Source organism: Neoarius graeffei, chromosome 16 (assembly GCF_027579695.1).
Source record: "Neoarius graeffei isolate fNeoGra1 chromosome 16, fNeoGra1.pri, whole genome shotgun sequence".
NCBI classification, from domain to species: domain Eukaryota; kingdom Metazoa; phylum Chordata; class Actinopteri; order Siluriformes; family Ariidae; genus Neoarius; species Neoarius graeffei.
In genome coordinates, this window is record NC_083584.1 from 53,629,272 (window position 1) to 53,645,111 (window position 15,840).

General features: G+C 42.4%; 1 protein-coding gene across 3 annotated transcripts in view; it reads left to right on the forward strand.

Annotated features, from left to right (window-relative positions):
* kank2 (KN motif and ankyrin repeat domains 2) overlaps nt 1-15,840 on the forward strand; it is a 49,282-nt gene that overhangs the window by 30,217 nt on the left and 3,225 nt on the right. Inside the window, exons 3-12 of one of the 3 annotated variants that reach the window (XM_060943184.1) lie at nt 3,883-5,262; nt 5,385-5,582; nt 6,160-6,265; nt 6,390-6,643; nt 6,722-7,178; nt 7,263-7,356; nt 14,322-14,541; nt 14,761-14,903; nt 15,314-15,514; nt 15,648-15,746. In XM_060943184.1, coding sequence (XP_060799167.1) covers nt 3,883-5,262; nt 5,385-5,582; nt 6,160-6,265; nt 6,390-6,643; nt 6,722-7,178; nt 7,263-7,356; nt 14,322-14,541; nt 14,761-14,903; nt 15,314-15,514; nt 15,648-15,746 — 3,152 coding nt within the window. Of the gene's footprint in view, nt 1-3,882; nt 5,263-5,384; nt 5,583-6,159; nt 6,266-6,389; nt 7,179-7,262; nt 7,357-14,321; nt 14,542-14,760; nt 14,904-15,313; nt 15,515-15,647; nt 15,747-15,840 lie in introns of all 3 variants that reach the window. The other 2 variants (XM_060943182.1, XM_060943183.1) reach the window with 2 other exon arrangements.

Genomic DNA, 15,840 nt, shown 5'->3' on the forward strand with positions numbered 1-15,840 from the left:
ACAAGAAAAGACGCCATCCAAAAATTTGCTCATGCCATGTTAAGTAAAGCCATGTGACATAAGACTTTTATGGTAGAAGAGACATTTTATTATAGATTATAAAAGTATAAATAAACAGTGGTATAGGTTTCATTTCATCTTTATTGATAGGCGAACATACTGCTCATGGCAGTTGTATGATTAAAGTTTTATACAATTTATTATACCATATAGTTTATATATAATTATTCATATAGTTGCTAGCTATATTATACGGTATATAATTAGGGCAGCATGGTAGGGCAGCATGGTGGTGCAGTGGTTAGCACTGTCGCCTCACAGCAAGAAGGTTCCAGCTTCAAACCTCACAGCCAATGGCGGCCTTTCTGTGTGGAGTTTGCATGTTCTCCCCGTGTCTGTGTGGGTTTCCTCTGGTTTCCCCCACAGTCCAAAGACATGCAGCTAAGCTACTTGGCTACTCTAAATTGTCCATGACCAAAAGCAGTGCAGCAGAGGAGTGGCAAGCTGGCTGTACTTTCTTAGCCAAGAAACCCTAGGATATATATATACACACAGTGTGTATAAATGGAGAGAGAGCACTAATTAATTATACAATAATTTACTATTTCTAAATTGAACCCTTATTCATGTCATGAAAGTCTTGCAAATACTGCCTGTAGGTTTTGTAACAACAAGGTTACATAGAGAAATCCAATATGAACCACAGGTTAAATAATGTAATGGCCTATAAATGCAAAGATAACAAGTATTTTCATTTACTCCAGACATCTTTCATTGGTTAATGCTGGTTATTATTATTACCTGTTCTTCCTATAGAATGAGTTTGCTCTTCTCGTTCTGAAGGCTGAATTGGCTACAGCACTTGTTGGATTCCTCACTTCATGATTAATAGTCTACGTTTTAGTAGGGTCACCAAACTGTGCCTGAGACTTTTTAAAGCCTCTGGAAGCAAATACTCTTGTGTTTATGTATAGATATTTACAGTGGTGCTTGAAAGTTTGTGAACCCTTTAGAATTTTCTGTAGTTCTGCATGAATATGACCTAAAACATCATCAGATTTTCACACAAGTCCTAAAAGTAGATAAAGAGAACCCAGTTAAACAAATGAGACAAAAATATTATACTTGGTCATTTATTTATTGAGGAAAATGATCCAATATTACTTATATGTGAGTGGCAAAAGTATGTGAACCTCTAGGATTAGCAGTTAATTTGAAGATGAAATTAGAGTCAGCTGTTTTCAATCAATGGGATGACAATCAGGTGTGAGTGGGCACCCTGTTTTATTTAAAGAACAGGTATCTATCAAAGTCTGATCTTCACAACACATGCTTGTGGAAGTGTATTATGGCACGAACGAAGGAGATTTCTGAGGACCTCAGAAAAAGCGTAGTTGATGTTCATCAGGCTGGAAAAGGTTACAAAACCATCTCTAAAGAGTTTGGACTCCACCAATCCACAGTCAGACAGATTGTGTACAAATGGAGGAAATTCAAGACCATTGTTACCCTCCCCAGGAGTGGTCAACCAACAAAGATCACTCCAAGAGCAAGGCGTGTAATAGTCGGCGAGGTTACAAAGGACCCCAGGGTAACTTCTAAGCAACTGAAGGCCTCTCTCACATTGGCTAATGTTCATGAGTCCACCATCAGGAGAACACTGAACAACAATGGTGTGCATGGCAGGGTTGCAAGGAGAAAGCCACTGCTCTCCAAAAAGAACATTGCTGCTCATCTGCAGTTTGCTAAAGATCATGTGGACAAGCCAAAAGACTATTGGAAAAATGTTTTGTGGACGGATGAGACCAAAATAGAACTTTTTGGTTTAAATGAGAAGCGTTATGTTTGGAGAAAGGAAAACGCTGCATTCCAGCATAAGAACCTTATCCCATCTGTGAAACATGGTGGTGGTAGTATCATGGTTTGGGCCTGTTTTGCTGCATCTGGGCCAGAACGGCTTGCCATCATTGATGGAACAATGAATTCTGAATTAAACCAGCAAATTCTAAAGGAAAATGTCAGGACATCTGTCCATGAACTGAATCTCAAGGGAAGGTGGGTCATGCAGCAAGACAACGACCCTAAGCATACAAGTCGTTCTACCAAAGAATGGTTAAAGAAGAATAAAGTTAATGTTTTGGAATGGCCAAGTCAAAGTCCTGACCTTAATCCAATCGAAATGTTGTGGAAGGACCTGAAGTGAGCAGTTCATGTGAGGAAATCCACCAACATCCCAGAGTTGAAGCTGTTCTATACGGAGGAATGGGCTAAAATTCCTCCAAGCCGGTGTGCAGGACTGATCAACAGTTACTGGAAACGTTTAGTTGCAGTTATTGCTGCACAAGGGGGTCACACCAGATACTGAAAGCAAAGGTTCACATACTTTTGCCACTCACAGATATGTAAAATTGGATCATTTTCCTCAATAAATAAATGACCAAGTATAATATTTTTGTCTCATTTGATTAACTGGATTCTCTTCATCTACTTTTAGGACTTGTGTGAAAATCTGCTGATGTTTTAGGTCATATTTATGCAGAAATATAGAAAATTCTAAAGGGTTTACAAACTTTCAAGCACCACTGTATATTGATATGCTATCTGGCCAGTTTCAGATACATGGTTTGTAGTTGTTTCAGAAAGTTTTAAATTGTGATTGGATTGGAAACAGCCAATCCAATTAGCCAACTGTTTATAAATAATAAAACACTATGAATAACCACCTCCTCTGTAGGTGAGCATGCTCTTTACACTGATCATAACTATATAAGCATTACATGAAGAAATCCTAATTCATGCTTGGCAACGTGTATAAATCATACATCATAAAATATGGCTAACAGTCATATGGCATAACATTTAATAGGAGATGAAAAAGGAAGCTGGCTATTTTATGGTAATGAAAAATGCAAACAGCTTAAGTAATATTTCCAGAAAGTGTTTGGATCACTTCCTTCTACTAGCTATTATATTGAAGATTTTCGAACAGACTACACTAAAATGTGTACTGGAGACATGTTCTCACTCCCCAACATCCCCAGTAACACGTATGGCCAGAGATACTTTCTAAGTGATGGCTGTTATTATTTTCCCTAAATATTTACAAACAGACCTATTTACCAAAAGAATTAGGTTTGTTAGTTGTCTATAGCCTACCATTGATGCTGTTCTTGGTTGTCTACCTAAGAGATTACAGTGAGATTTCCTGGGGTTTAAAGTTGATTACTCCTTGCTGGCCTTCCAGCTTTTGCCATCAGACCCCTATAGCTCATCCAGAACATTGCAGCTCGCCTGGTCTACTACCTCTCTTGTTCTTCCCATGTCACTCCTCTGCTTGCTGACCTGCACTGGCTACCTATCACAGCTCATATCAAATTTAAGACATTGGTGTTAGCTTACCAGGCTGTCAAGGGGTTAGGGCCAGCATATCTCCAGAGTCTGATCTGCCCCTACACGCCAGCCAGATCCCTCCGCTCCGCTCCTGCTGGTCACCTGGCCCCTCCTCCTCTCCGCTCCTGTCCAGCCCACTCAAGACTGCTGTCTGCACCTCTGCCCTGTTTCCCTGCCCACTGTATAACTGCGTTTTGGTCTAGACTAACCCAGGCTGTGTACTGTCTAGTCTGGGGTTAGCTGTTTGACTTGTCTATTTAGCTGTACTTTATATGATTGGTTTGTTTCCTTGGCTGCTTGATACTTCAACAGAATATTATGTAATATTCTGTTGAAGTACACTAAGTAATGTTGTCACTTGTTCAGTTGGCACTAGAACTTTCTTGTCTATAAGTTCAGCACTTCGTGTACCTGACTTTTGCACTTGTTGTACATCACATTGGATAAGAGCATCTGCTAAATGCCATGTAATATAATTTCTCCACTCTGCAGGGAAGATTAACTCTACAGCCCCCACTTCCCTGCATCCGAAGGACACAGAGGCTCCTTACTCAGTAGAAACTCCCTATGGTTACCGTCTGGATCTGGACTTCCTCAAATACGTGAATGACATTGAAAAGGGTAATACTCTAAAGAGGGTTCCTGTACAGCGACGTCCACGCTATGGTTCTCTGCCCCGTGGTTATGGTTACACTGGCTCCTGGTGGACCTCCACTGAGTCATTGTGCTCCAATGCCAGCATGGACAGCCGTCACTCATCCTACTCATACTGTGCACCGGGCTATCACACCTCTCAACGTCCCAACTTCAGCATGGCCCGTGTGGAGAAAACTCTGTTAGATGCACGGCGAAAGCTGGAGGAAGAAAAGGACACTCGCTTTTCCAACTTGGGCAGCATGCACAGCAGTGTTGCTGGCTCCAACACCTCTCTGTCCAGTGCCCAAAGCTTCAATCGTGCCCAAGGAGGAGGAAGTTCATACACACCTGCCAGCTCAGGCCTCTCCACACCCGTATCTCCCACTCCAGCCCACCTACAGCATGTACGTGAGCAGATGGCCATGGCCCTTAGGAAGATCCGGGATCTGGAAGAGCAAGTGAAGACCATTCCAGTGCTGCAGGTGAAGATCTCTGTGCTGCAGGAGGAAAAGCGACAGCTTAGTGTGCAACTAAAAAGTCAGAAGTTCTTGGGCCACACACTTGGTTTCAGCCGTGGGCGGCCACGCGGAGAGCTCTACATTGACATTCCAGAAGAGGGAGTGGAATCTGGTACCAGTAAGGTGGAGGGGGGACTCTCACCCACCACTCCTGATGGCTCACGTCAAGACTCAGGCTGTGAGATAGAAGATACTGTGATCTTGGGCAGTGTTCGGTCAGGAACCAGGAAGGAGGTTCGAACCATTGGTGTGGGTTCAGACAGTACGGAGAAACTTACTTTCCAGGTGGGTGTAGGTGTGAGGGAGGAAGACTTGGGCTTTCTGCCAGAGACAGAAGTACTGAAGTCCAAGGTGGACCAGTTGGAGGTGCAGTTGAGAAAAACTATGCAAGAGCTACAGAGTGCCCAGATGCAGGTGGAAGCAGTGCAGAAAGAGAGTCAGGGTGGGACACTGAAGGCCGATCATGCTGTGAGAGCCACCAGTCTAGGCTGGCAGCAGCAGCATGACCAAGGAGGTTCTGGCCTCCACACATTGGTCAGCTTTACCCAGCAAGGCCAGCAGAAGCAGCAGAGAACAGTGGGAATCCAGGTGTATACACTGGAGCAGCCTATGGTGATGCTCAGGACTCAGCAGTGCAGCACCTCCACCAGACCTCTATCTGCACCACTCCTGGAGGGAACTCCTCACAGAGGATATGCAGAGCCTCTGAGTGCAGAAGGTATGGATTGATGCTTCAATTCCAGTACTGCTTTTTCCATGTTTACCTGTCACTTTAAAAGTGTAATAATCAATGTTAAAGCTTGCTGTGTTTTTTTGTTCTCCTTCTGGCTGTTGTATCAGAATCAATTGCAGTAAGCTCCAAACAGGTACGAGAGGTCCTAAAAAGTGAACTGTCCACATCAGTGCCAGTCACCAGCTCTTCCAATGCTACAGAGACAAAATACAGTCAAGCGGCTTCCCTTTGCCAGAGGGTGAGGGATGGAGAACAGAAACAGCACACAGAAGTTATGCACTCGCACGAAAGTGCACCCCAACCAGGTGTGTCTTGTTATTTTTCCATCTGATGATTTTTTTTTTACGTTACAGGTGATTTTTAAAAATCAGGTGAATATAGAATCACCGAGGTGATTCTAGATTTACCTAGGTGAATTAGGATTTAGGGTTGGATGACCTAGTGGAATGTTTAATTTCTTTGTTGCAACTGAATCCTCTGTCATATAGTGGTAAAGTGGTGGACTTCAAAGCAGAAGGTCCAGAGTTTGATTCTCAGCAAGGACAGTAAAAAAAAAGGGGGGAGGAAGCAAACTAAATTAGACAGACAGATACGTAAGTGTAATTCTGGGTAGAGAGGTATAAGAGGATAGGTGGGGTGAATGAGAAATGAGGTGGAAAGGTGACTAGAGAGTGGTTGCTGAAGTGTTCTCATTCTTTTATGAACCCCCATAAAATCCCTTTTAAGAATGTCAACCTAATTCACAGAGGTAAATCTAGAATCACTTAGGTGGAACCAGATTCACCTGATTTCAAAAATCACCTGTAACATACATATTCATAAATTTATGCATCTCACTAGGTTTTTAAACAATAACATTAAGGCTCTTTATTTCTTTTAAAGCCTCTCCTCATTCCAACTTAAGATCAATCATGAAGCATAAGGCAGACAGAGAGCCACGCTCTTCTTCAACTCAGAAGAATCTGCAGTTCATTGGAGTGAATGGAGGGTAAAATTAATGTGTATTATATTACTTTCACCATTTTTACTGTGTAATTATTATATAATATGTTATTTTAGTAGTTATTGGAACCTTATCATTTTCTCTGTCCTCTTGTCATGACTTTTTGTAGTAATTATTCAATGAGAGCAGTAACTACAGGTATGAACTACAGGTATGAGTCCACCTCATCAGAAAGCAGTTCTGAGAGTTCAGATGATGAGAGTGATGCAAGTGAATATCATGAAGCCACTGAGAAACTACCAGAATCTCCAGCTCATCACCCTCAGGCTACCTCTGTCAGCAGCTCTGCTGTTTCTGTCCCTGCAATTCCCAAATCTACAGAGACAACAAACACCCATCACAGCAATGCCCCACTTTTACTTGGTGAGGACTCAGATTTGCATAACATCACCCAATCATCAGCCTTGGATGCAACCACGTGTCAACATATTCTGTCTTCAGTCTCAGATTCTGATAAATGGCATTCTGCAGTCCATTTGTCTACAACTGCCATGGCTCCTCAGGAGACTCGTATCCTGTCAGCAGAATCAGATTCCATTCAGCAATACACCACCCAAAACACTGCCATTTGCCCTGAACAAAGTTCCATTGAATCATCAACAATCTGCATGGCATTGGAACAAACTGTTGACCAACCCCAAGCCACTAGCTCAGATAGCCAGCAAAATACTAACCAGCTACAATCATCAGGCTTGACCACTCAACAGTCCACTCCTCCATCACATACCACTGGTGCTTCTCATCTAGATGATAGTCAATCACAAACCACTGACCTCACGCCATACCACCAAATTATGCAGTTGAAGGCTTCAGATGCTCCTGACCAACAGGATACAGACAAATCTCCAGTCAGCAGTCCACCTGAAAACACAGACAAAGGACCTAAACAAGAAAGCAGGTGTGGTACAAATTCAAAATTTGTTATTAGAATAAAAACAATAAAGAGTTTTATTATTCAACTAATAAATCATTGCCTGTTCAGTTTCAGAGGGGAACTGAGTGACAGCTTCATAACAGCTCTTCATACCTTGCAGAAAGCACTTGGTGAACCAAATGCTTTTAGCCAGCAGGGGCCGGTATGTATTTTTGGAGAACTATGTAAAAATTACATAAAATAACCATTAACAGTTACCTAAAAGGGGTGCAATACTGTTAACTGTATGAATGTATGTACTGCATGATATACATTAGCTAAATGTTTGTGGACACCTAAATATCACAGTCATATGTGGTTCTTAACCAAACTGTTCCTCCACAAACTTACACAAAATTGGAAGTACATAATTGTAGAGGATGTATTTGTAAACTGTAGCATGACAGTTTCTCTTCACTGGAAATAAGGGGTTCCAGCATGATGATGCACCTGTACACAAAGCAAGCTTTGTGAAGACGTGGTGTGTTAAGGTTGGAGTGGAAGAACTCGCGTGCTCTGCACAGAGCCCTGACTGAACTCAACCCCACTGAACACCTTTGGGAATGAACTGGAATACCGACTGCACCCATGGCCTCCTCACCATCAGTGCCGGATCTCACTAATGCTTGTGTAGCTGAATGGACAAATCCAAAAGGGGATTATTATAAAAGCAATGAGGGACGAAATCTGGAATGGGATGTTCAACAAGCACATATGGGTATAATGGTCAGTGGTCAGGTGTCCACAAACCTTTGGCCAGATTTTGTGTGTGTGTGTGTGTGTGTGTGTGTGTGTGTGTGTGTGTGTACACATCCACATTCACTGGATTTTGAGAAACGGAGCATTTTTATTTTTTGCAAGTTCAATAAATAAAAACTTTATACAAAACGACCGACAAAATAATTTCTGCTTAGAATGTAAACAAACCAGTGAAATGACAGTAGCAATTTATGAAAAATGCTATAATAATAATTCTTGAAAAATAAAAAGAAGATATGTTCTTACCATCAAACACTTTTATTCCATATTTTGTTGCTTTTTTGTATTTTGGGGGGGGTTTCTTCTTCTTCAGCGTTTTTTTTGGCGGTTGGTAAGCCAACTTAAAGGTGCATTACCACCACTTACTGGGCTAGAGTGTGGAACAGGAGATTTTTTTTTTGGGGGGGGGGGACCAATATTTTTTCAGCTATTTCTGTTTCTTTTAAATACTTGATAATTTTTGGGGTTTGTTTTCAAGTAGAGTTTTTATTTCATCCTCGGTTGGTTCAGCAACATACTCCGCCATTTTGTTTTTCTCTACTCATGGTATACGAGCTGATAGCCTAGTAGTAGAGTAGCTAATCAGAGCACATGATTGCTCATATCCAGTGAATGTGGATGGAATATATACACACATATATATATATATATATATATATATATATATATAGAGAGAGAGAGAGAGAGAGAGAGAGAGCATTAAATTGCGTGCGGAGCATTTAATTGCAGAAAATGACAACTGGTCAAAATAACAAAAAAAGATGAAGTATTTGCAGAACTTGAATAATGCAGAGAAATCAAGATCATATTCAATTTTAAACGAAAGAATACTAATGTTTGAACTTTGGATGAGTTCAGAAATCAATATTTAGCGGAATAATCCTGACATTTAATCACAGCTTTCATGCGTCTTAGCATGCTCTCCACCAATCTTTCACACTGCTCTTGGGTGACTTTATGCCACTCCTGGTGCAAAAATTCAATCAGCTCAGCTTTGTTTGATGGTTTGTGTCCATCCACCTTCCTCTTCATCACATTCCAGAGGTTTTCAGTGGGGTTCAGGTCTGGCAATTGGGCTGGCCATGACAGGGTCTTGATCTTGTGGTCCTCCATCCACACCTTGATTGCCCTGGCTGTGTGGCATGGAGCATTGTCCTACTGGAAAACCCAATCCTCAAAGTTAGGGAACATTGTCAGAACAGAAGGAAGCAAGTTTTCTTCCAGGATAACCTTGTACTTGGCTTGATTCATGTGTCCTTGACAAACAAAAACCTGCCCCATTCCAGCCTTACTGAAGCACCCCAGATCATCACTGATCCTCCACTAAATTTCACTTTGGGTGCAAGAGACTGTGGCTTGTAGGCCTCTCCAGGTCTCTGTCTAACCATTAGACAACCAAATGATGGGAAAAATTGAAAATTGGACTCATCAGAGATGACCTTACTCCAATCATCTACGGTCCAATCCTTATGGTCTTTAGTAAACCTCAGCCTGACTTTTCTTTGCTTCTCACTGATGAAGGGCTTTTTCTAGCTTTGCATGACTTCAACCCTGCCTGGAGGAGCCTGAGAAACCATCCTTGCCATACATTTAACCCCACTGCCATTTTTCATTCGTTTTGTAGATCACTTGATGTCATCGTCCGGTTGTTGAGTGATATTTGAAGGAGTTGATGATTGTCCCAGTCAATGGAAAGTCATTTTAACCCTCTGCCAGTCTGTAACTTTGTTGTTCCCAATGTCTGTTGTTTGACTTTGTTCTTTTGAACTGCTGTCTTTGAAATTTTGCAGATGGAAGCAACCTGATGCTCACTGTATCCCTCTGGCAGTAAAGCCAGAATTGAACCCTTCTCTTTCTCACTCAAAACTTTTCTTTTTAATTATTTTGGCATGATGAATAAATAATATTGTATTCCAATGAAATTTAAGGTACTACTAGCATTGTTTTGGCCATCCAAATTGGTTCTATTGCAAGAAGATGGTGATGACCACAGCAGTGTTCTTTTTAATACTTTTCCTCATTAAAAAAAGATTTGGTTCAGGTGATCACCTAATTAGTACCTCATTAAGAAAAATGAGGTGTGCTTGTGTTGGAATTCTAGCACAGACACTGGAATGAAATGGCTGCCATACATAGACATGAAAAAATTGAAGTGGTCTCTTAATTTTTTCCATATATAATCATCCCTGCCAGGGGCGGCATGGTGGTGTAGTGGTTAGCGCTGTCGCCTCACAGCAAGAAGGTCCGGGTTCAAGCCCCGTGGCCGGCGAGGGCCTTTCTGTGTGGAGTTTGCATGTTCTCCCCGTGTCTGCGTGGATTTCTTCCGGGTGCTCCGGTTTCCCCCACAGTCCAAAGACATGCAGGTTAGGTTAACTGGTGACTCTAAATTGATCATAGGTGTGAATGTGAGTGTGAATGGTTGTCTGTGTCTATGTGTCAGCCCTGTGATGACCTGGCGACTTGTCCAGGGTGTACCCCGCCTTTCGCCCATAGTCAGCTGGGATAGGCTCCAGCTTGCCTGCGACCCTATAGAACAGGATAAAGCGGCTAGAGATAATGAGATGAGTTGAATCCTCCCTGCCAGCCTGCTTGCGTCTCTGCTCCACGATCTCCACTGCTGAGCTTCTCACACTTGTGAGATCATGACTAACAATGGACGGAGTCACACCATCACCCAGGGGCGAGTGGGGAATTTATTTTATGTATATAAAATTCCCCACTTGCCCCTCCTTCGGGCAGTCTTTTTCCCTCAACCTCGGGTCCTCTGCCAGAGGCCTGGGAGTTTGAGGGTCCTGCACAGTATCTTAGCTGTTCCTAGGACTGCATTTTTCTGGACAGAGATCTCAGATGTTGTTCCTGAGATCTGTTGGAGCCACTCTCCTAGTTTGAGGGTCACTGTACTGAGGGCTCCTATCACCACGGTCACTGTTGTCTTCATCTTTCACATCTTTTCCAGTTCTTCTTTCAGCCATTGATACTTCTCAAGGTTCTCAAGTTCCTTTTTACCTCCGCCAAGGAGGTTATGTTTTCGATAGTGTTTGTTTGTTTGTTTGTTTGTTGGTTTGTCTGTTAGCAACATTACAGAAAAAGTAATGAACGGATTGCTCTGAAATTTTTTCCAGAGGTGTGACTGGGCACAAGTAACAATCCATTAAATTTTGGCAGTGATCTGGATCACCTTCTGGATCCTGGATTTTTTTAAAGGATTAATTTTTTCCCCATTGAAATGAATGGGCTCGCGATGCAAAAAACAGATTTTTCCTTGTGTAGACCAAACCGTAAGGTGTAAAGTCATTAAACTTGGTGCACTGATAGAGGAGTGGACCCTGATTGATTTCGTCAAGTTTCATGTTGGTACATCTCACGCTCTAGTGCCACCAACTGATCACAGTCTTACATGCGTTCATGCACGTAACTTTTGATCCATATGTCCGATTTTCATAGGTCTGGTGCCATTGGAACCCTTGGAGCTAGACGATTCCAACGCACCCTATGACGTCATTCTCTGCCTAATTAGGTTTTCCGCCATTTTGAATTTTGTCCAAAGTGAAGGTAGAGTGACCCTGGCCACATGTTTTGTCTGATCGTCACGAAACATGGCACACATGATCTCCAGTCCATGCCTAATGAATGATATTCATTTCAGTTCATGTAGCCTTATCAAATTTGGTGTCATTTGGCCACTAGGGGGCACCACAATGAGCAAAAACGTGTTTTGGGTCATATCTCTTTACAGATTTAGAATTACATCTAAATTTTCATGTTAGTGATGCTCTGGGATGTCCCTGTAAAGAACCTTGCCAGCCTGTCATCTCCGTATGAGAATCCACCTTGTGTCTTGGCCAAACTTTTGCGTGTTGACACAAAACTTGTCATGTGGGCGTGCGGTCGCCTCTCTTGCCGGGTCGCCATGGCGGTGCACCTGAGCAAGCACACTTTCGCATTTTCTCCGGAAATGCATTCTAGTTATTATTATTACCTCCGCCAAGGAGGTTATGTTTTCAGTAGCGTTGGTTTGTTTGTTGGTTTGCCTGTTAGCAACATTACAGAAAAAGTAATGAACGGATTGCTCTGAAATTTTTTCCAGAGGTGTGACTGGGCACAAGTAACAATCCATTAAATTTTGGCGGTGATCTGGATCACCTTCTGGATCCCGGATTTTTTTAAAGGATTCTTGGCGGAGGTCTGCGCTCTCCGAGTGCTTTTCTAGTTCCTGATGTTATTGTCACTTGATATTGCCACATCTATCACCACAGCCTTGTTCTCCCATTTGTCCACCACTACCATGTCCAGTTGATTAGCCATTACCAGTTTGTCCATCTGTATCTGGATGTCCCACAGGATCTTAGCTAGTTCATAATCGACCACCTTCGGAGGTGTGTCCCACTTTGACCTTGGGACTTCCAGTCCAAACTCGGCACAGATATTTCTGTACACTATGCCAGCCACTTGGTTATGGCGTTCCATGTACACTCTTCCTGCTAGCATCTTACACCCTGCTGTTATGGGCTAGATTGTCTCGGGGGCATCTTTGCACTGTCTGCACCTGGGGTCCTGCCTGATGTGGTAGATCCCAGCCTCTATTGATCTTGTACTAAGGGCCTGTTCCTGTGCAGCTATGATTAGTGCCTCTGTGCCGTCTTCTAGTCCAACTTTATCCAGCCACTGGTAGGATTTTTCAATATCAGCCACTTCTTCTATCTGCTGATGGTACATCCCCTGCAATGGCTTGTCTTTCCATGATGGTTCCTCTTGCACTTCCTACTTGGGTTTCTGCTGCCTGAGGTATTCACTAAGCACTTCATCATTTGGGGCCATCTCCTTGATGTACTCATGGATCTTTGCTTTTTCATCCTGGATAGTGGCTCTGATGCTCATTAGTCCTTGGCCTCCTTCATTCCTCTTAGCATACAGCCTCAGGATACTGGACTTGGGGTGAAACCTTCTGTGCATTGTCAGGAGTTTTCTTGTCCTGTTGTCGGTGGCCTCCATCTCTTCCTTCAGCCAGCTTATTATGCCAGCAGGGTATCTGATGACCAGCAAGGCATAGGTGTTGATGACCTGGACCTTGTTCTTCCCATTCAGCTGACTTCTCAGGACTTGCCTTACCTTCTGTAGGTATTTGGCTGTTGCTGCTTTCCTAGTGGCTTCTTCATGGTTTCCATTTGCCTGTGGGATTCCAAGGTACTTGTAGCTGTCTTCCACATCTCCTATTATGCCGTCTGGTGGCATCACCCCCTCAGTTCTGACTGCCTTCCCTCTCCTTGTTACCATCTGGGCACATTTATCTAGTACAAATGACATTCCGATGTCATTGCAGTAGATCCTAGTGGTGTGGATCAGTGAGTTGATGTCTCACTCAGACCTGGCACACAGCTTGATGTCCAAGAGAAATGTGTTTTATGAAGTGGTTAGTAAGTATACACAGGGTGGTTTTTTTTTTTGTTTGGGTTTTTTTGGTACGTTTTGTATGTGTACAGCTCAGTGTGTGTGTGTGTGTGTGTGTGTATGCGCACGTGCGCACACACGCACGCACTCTTTCTTGATGTATTACCCTCATGGCAAATGGAAACATCACCAAGAAATAGTGTTTTGCATGATCTTTATTGTACCATCATGCAAAGCAAACAATGAACCTGTTGATTTCTATGAGATGATTGCTCATACCATTATAAACAGTTGGCAGTAGTCACTGTAGATGAACAACATCATTTGGCTTCTTATAAACATGAATCTGTCTAGATTATGAAAGCTGACCATGTTTTTTTTTTTTTTTTTTAATTTTAACTGCTCATTTTAAGCCGCTTCTTGTATTGGCCATAATGCTTTTTGCAAAATCTTGAGTTTGTTGAACAAAGTGAATGAACAGAGTTTGTTGAGACATGGGTCTTCTTCAATATTAAATTCTGTTATTATTTTCATGGCTGCCTTTATGCATCATTTAACGGCTACTCTACAGCTAGATGATGCTGTTTGTCTATGCTTGACACAACCTGCCAACTAAAATTGAAGCCTTTGAAAGATTTAATAATTTTCTTATTTTGTTCCTGATGCAACTACAATTTGGGTGCTCACTATTTGGCCAGGAACTTTTTAGTTGCCTCATGTTGCTTTTATAGCTTGTATTTGCGATTAGATGTTGATCAACCTAATATAACTCACCAGTGCAGCCCTGTTTGGAGCTGGAATTAAGTCAGCTTAAAGTCAAGGTCCTTTTCATGTGATGCTTCTTTTATTTTTTTTTCCACTCCATGTATATATTTACATTCCTTATAGTCAGCCTCACTCCCAGTGCTTTTATCTTTCTTCAACTTCACATTTGCTCCAGCGGCATGTATTTGAAGTCTTTTGCAATTATGCTTCTTCCAGAGAACAGCGTACACCACAGTGTTACAGGAGTGGCTGCGTGTCTCATGTCATAAATCTGCAGACACAGCAGTGGTCCGAGCCTACATGGATGCCTTTGCCTCTGTCTCACCTCAGCTGCTGGAGTTTGTGATCAATATGGCTGATGGGAATGGAAACACAGCACTGCACTACACTGTCTCACACTCCAACTTCCCTGTGGTTAAACTGTTGCTGGACACAGGTCAGTCTCTCTGATGGACTTGTTAACTAAGTATTCATGGCATTAGCAGTGATTGCCTTGTCAGTTAGATGATGAGTTGAATCAGAAGTATTAAAGCAGGACAATATCCAAAATGCACAATGCCATGGCTGGTAAAGTTGATTCACTGAGCCTGTATTGTATATACGTACCATGTTGCTTTTGTTTACCAGCTGACAAATCTGTGTGTGCCTTATGCAGGTCTATGTAATGCAGATAAGCAGAACAAGGCTGGCTACACAGCTATCATGTTGACAGCTCTGGCTGCGTTCCACTCTGAAAGTGACCTTCAGACGGTTCTGCAGCTGCTCCGTACTGGAGATGTCAATGCCAAGGCTAGCCAGGTGCGCCCCCTACTGTCCAAAGAGTGCGGCTCAATTAAGCTCTTCCTAGATTGGTTAAGGTTATGAGAAACCTACAATTTCACTCAAATGTAAAATAACTTCCTAAAGAGCCTTTGTGATTCATAGCAACTTTTAATTTCCTCTGAAAGATGGTGACTGAACACACAGGTGTTTTCTTATAATAATATTTACAAGGAAAATCATCAGGTAAAATGTTTGAATTAGCTGGGGAGCTCTTGAGCTCTGAATTCTGCCAAAAAAGTGCATGAGCTTCCCAAAGAGTGTGTGTTTAGCTCTATTTGGATGAAGTATTATCATTTGTCTTGAGTGATCCAATCACAAGTGGACAATTAAGTAAGATGTTAAGACCAAATATGAATGGGGTATTCGTGTGTGTTGGCACATTGTAGGCTGGGCAAACAGCTTTGATGCTGGCTGTGAGTCACGGACGAGGAGACATGGTTAGAGCTCTACTGCGCTGCGGTGCTCAGGTCAATCTGCAGGACGATGATGGCTCCACAGCCCTCATGTGTGCCTGTGAGCACGGTCACGTGGACATTGTGCGCCAGTTGCTTTCTGTATCAGGCTGTGATGCCACTCTCACCGATAATGTGAGTGCTCTATCTATTCCTCTCTTATGAAAGTGGTATATGGTTTTTCATCACTAAAGATAGCTGAATATGCATGGACCATATTGTTTCCAAAATATCCACAAGTGTTTCTTTGTTAATTATACTCCCTCAGGATGGCAGCACTGCTCTCTCCATAGCACTAGAGGCCAGTCAGAATGACATTGCTGTGCTCCTGTATGCCCATCTGAATTTTGCCAAACCTCCTTCCCCTGTAAGAACAACACATGTACTTGATACTATTATGCAAATCAAGCATGCTGTGTTTGTTATTGTGTCTACTTCTTTGAGAATTTAACTCTTTGTTT